Source organism: Oryzias melastigma, linkage group LG15 (genome assembly GCF_002922805.2).
Source record: "Oryzias melastigma strain HK-1 linkage group LG15, ASM292280v2, whole genome shotgun sequence".
In the NCBI taxonomy this organism is placed as follows: Eukaryota; Metazoa; Chordata; class Actinopteri; order Beloniformes; family Adrianichthyidae; genus Oryzias; species Oryzias melastigma.
Genome location: NC_050526.1, coordinates 13,322,526 through 13,324,250, shown reverse-complemented (window position 1 = coordinate 13,324,250; position 1,725 = coordinate 13,322,526). Strand labels below are relative to the sequence as shown.

Sequence of the window (1,725 nt, the reverse complement as noted above, 5' to 3'; positions counted from 1 at the left end):
GGGCTTTTGCCATTTTTTTCCCTTCTCTCTCTCCATCCACCTCTCTCTCATTCTCTCTCTCTCTCTTTTTTCTCTGCTCTCCTTTCTCAAAAAAGCCATGACGGCGATCCCGCGATCCATCTTCGCCTCTGCGCAATCTTTATATTATTTCTAATTTATTTTGTTGTTTTGTTTTGGTTTTGTTTTTTTCTTTACCCTGCCCGCTTGTGGATGTCAAAGGCTTTGGATGAAGATCATTTTTGCCCCACCGGAGTCTCCACTCTCACCCCGGCTCTCCCCCGATGTGATCCGCGCTGAACGCAGCCGCCGACAGCCACCATGTCTCGCCGCAAGCAAGGCAAACCCCAGCACTTAAGCAAACGGGATTTTTCGCGTAAGTAAGAGCTGAAAGAAATCCTTTCACCCCATATTTTGCTTTTAGTTTAAGCCTGTCTGGGTGCTGGACACCGGACGCACCGCTCACGCCAGCGGTCAGCAGGACTTTAACAGCGGGAAAGTCCGCCTCCTCTGTGCGTAAAAGCGGCTCGGGGAAAAAAGACGCGGAACGCAAAAGTTTTCGGTGCGCGCGAAGCTCTGATCAACTTGTGCGTGAAGCGGTCAGAATGCGGGTTCACGGGGCTGTCCGTGGGTCTGAAGCCCCCGTCGTGGCTCACATAGGTGGCAGCGCGCAGGACTCCGGGTGGCGGAGCGCGTCCTCTCCGTGGAGGAGCCACCTCTGCCCGCAGAGCTCTAGATTTGATCCCACTTTCTTTCTTTTGTTTTTGTTATTATTTTCTAAAAAATACTGAAGAAATCTAAATAAACAGCTCGAGTCCAGTTTTTCGCAGTTTGGAGACGCACACTTTTAAGATTTTTTGATATCTTTTACCGGTTAGTTTTTAACGAAAATAAATAAAAATCAAATGGTCGTTATTTACGACAGCGGAGCAAAAGCAGAACTAGTTAAAACCAAATTTACTAAAAATTTAAATACGCAGCAAGAAGAATAATAAGTTGAAATTCTGAAGACTTCTGCTTCTTGGTGTGTGCAGCTGCACGGCGTGCGCGTAAAAGCCAATTAAAACACGTTTACGCGCGGCGTGCTTCCATGACCAAATCCGACTTTATTTGAATCCACTTTATTTGCTCTTTAAAAAATCTGACATTTTGATAAGACAGCAGGAAAGTGTTTGGCAACTGCTGGCTAAAACGTGGCGTTCATGTGGGGTCCAGGTGGCGCGCTCGGAGGGACCACTGTCAGGAAAAATAAAAAATGATCAATTTGAGTTTTTTCTTCGGCATTAAAGCTTGATGATGATTTGGAGCTGATGTTTGAGTGACAGGATGAATAGGTGCGCGCGCACGTGCGTGTTCCTTAGGTGAAAGTGCAGTCACCGTGGCCGCGTGCCGTCGCTAGGAGGCAGAGCGCGATCAGAAAATCCAGCTCCTGGAAGTTGAACCCCACGAGTTCCAGCAGCACCCCATCCACACAGGCTCCTATTTGTAATAAAGAGAGAACGGACAAGACTTGGGGGGAGGAACGAAGGGAAGGAGGAGGAGGGGGGAGGCAGAAAGCCCCCCTTCCCATCAAATCTACCCCATCTACAGTTCCTCTTCATCACTCCAAACCCGCTTTCTCTCTTCAGCTTTTTTCCTTCTCCTGCAATGCATTTTTTTGCAGGCATGCAAGGGAGGTGCAGCTCTGTTAATAAAACTGCACATGTCCCCTCCAACCCCCCCCCCCCC

At 48.5% G+C, this 1,725-nt stretch overlaps 1 protein-coding gene across 1 annotated transcript in view; it reads left to right on the top strand.

Annotated features, from left to right (window-relative positions):
- Positions 1-1,725, top strand: part of bcl11aa (BAF chromatin remodeling complex subunit BCL11A a) — a gene marked incomplete at its 5' end in the record, with an annotated part of 55,031 nt that continues 53,306 nt past the window's right edge. The window contains 1 exon segment of the mRNA XM_024297044.1: positions 1-373. Coding sequence (XP_024152812.1) covers positions 319-373 — 55 coding nt within the window.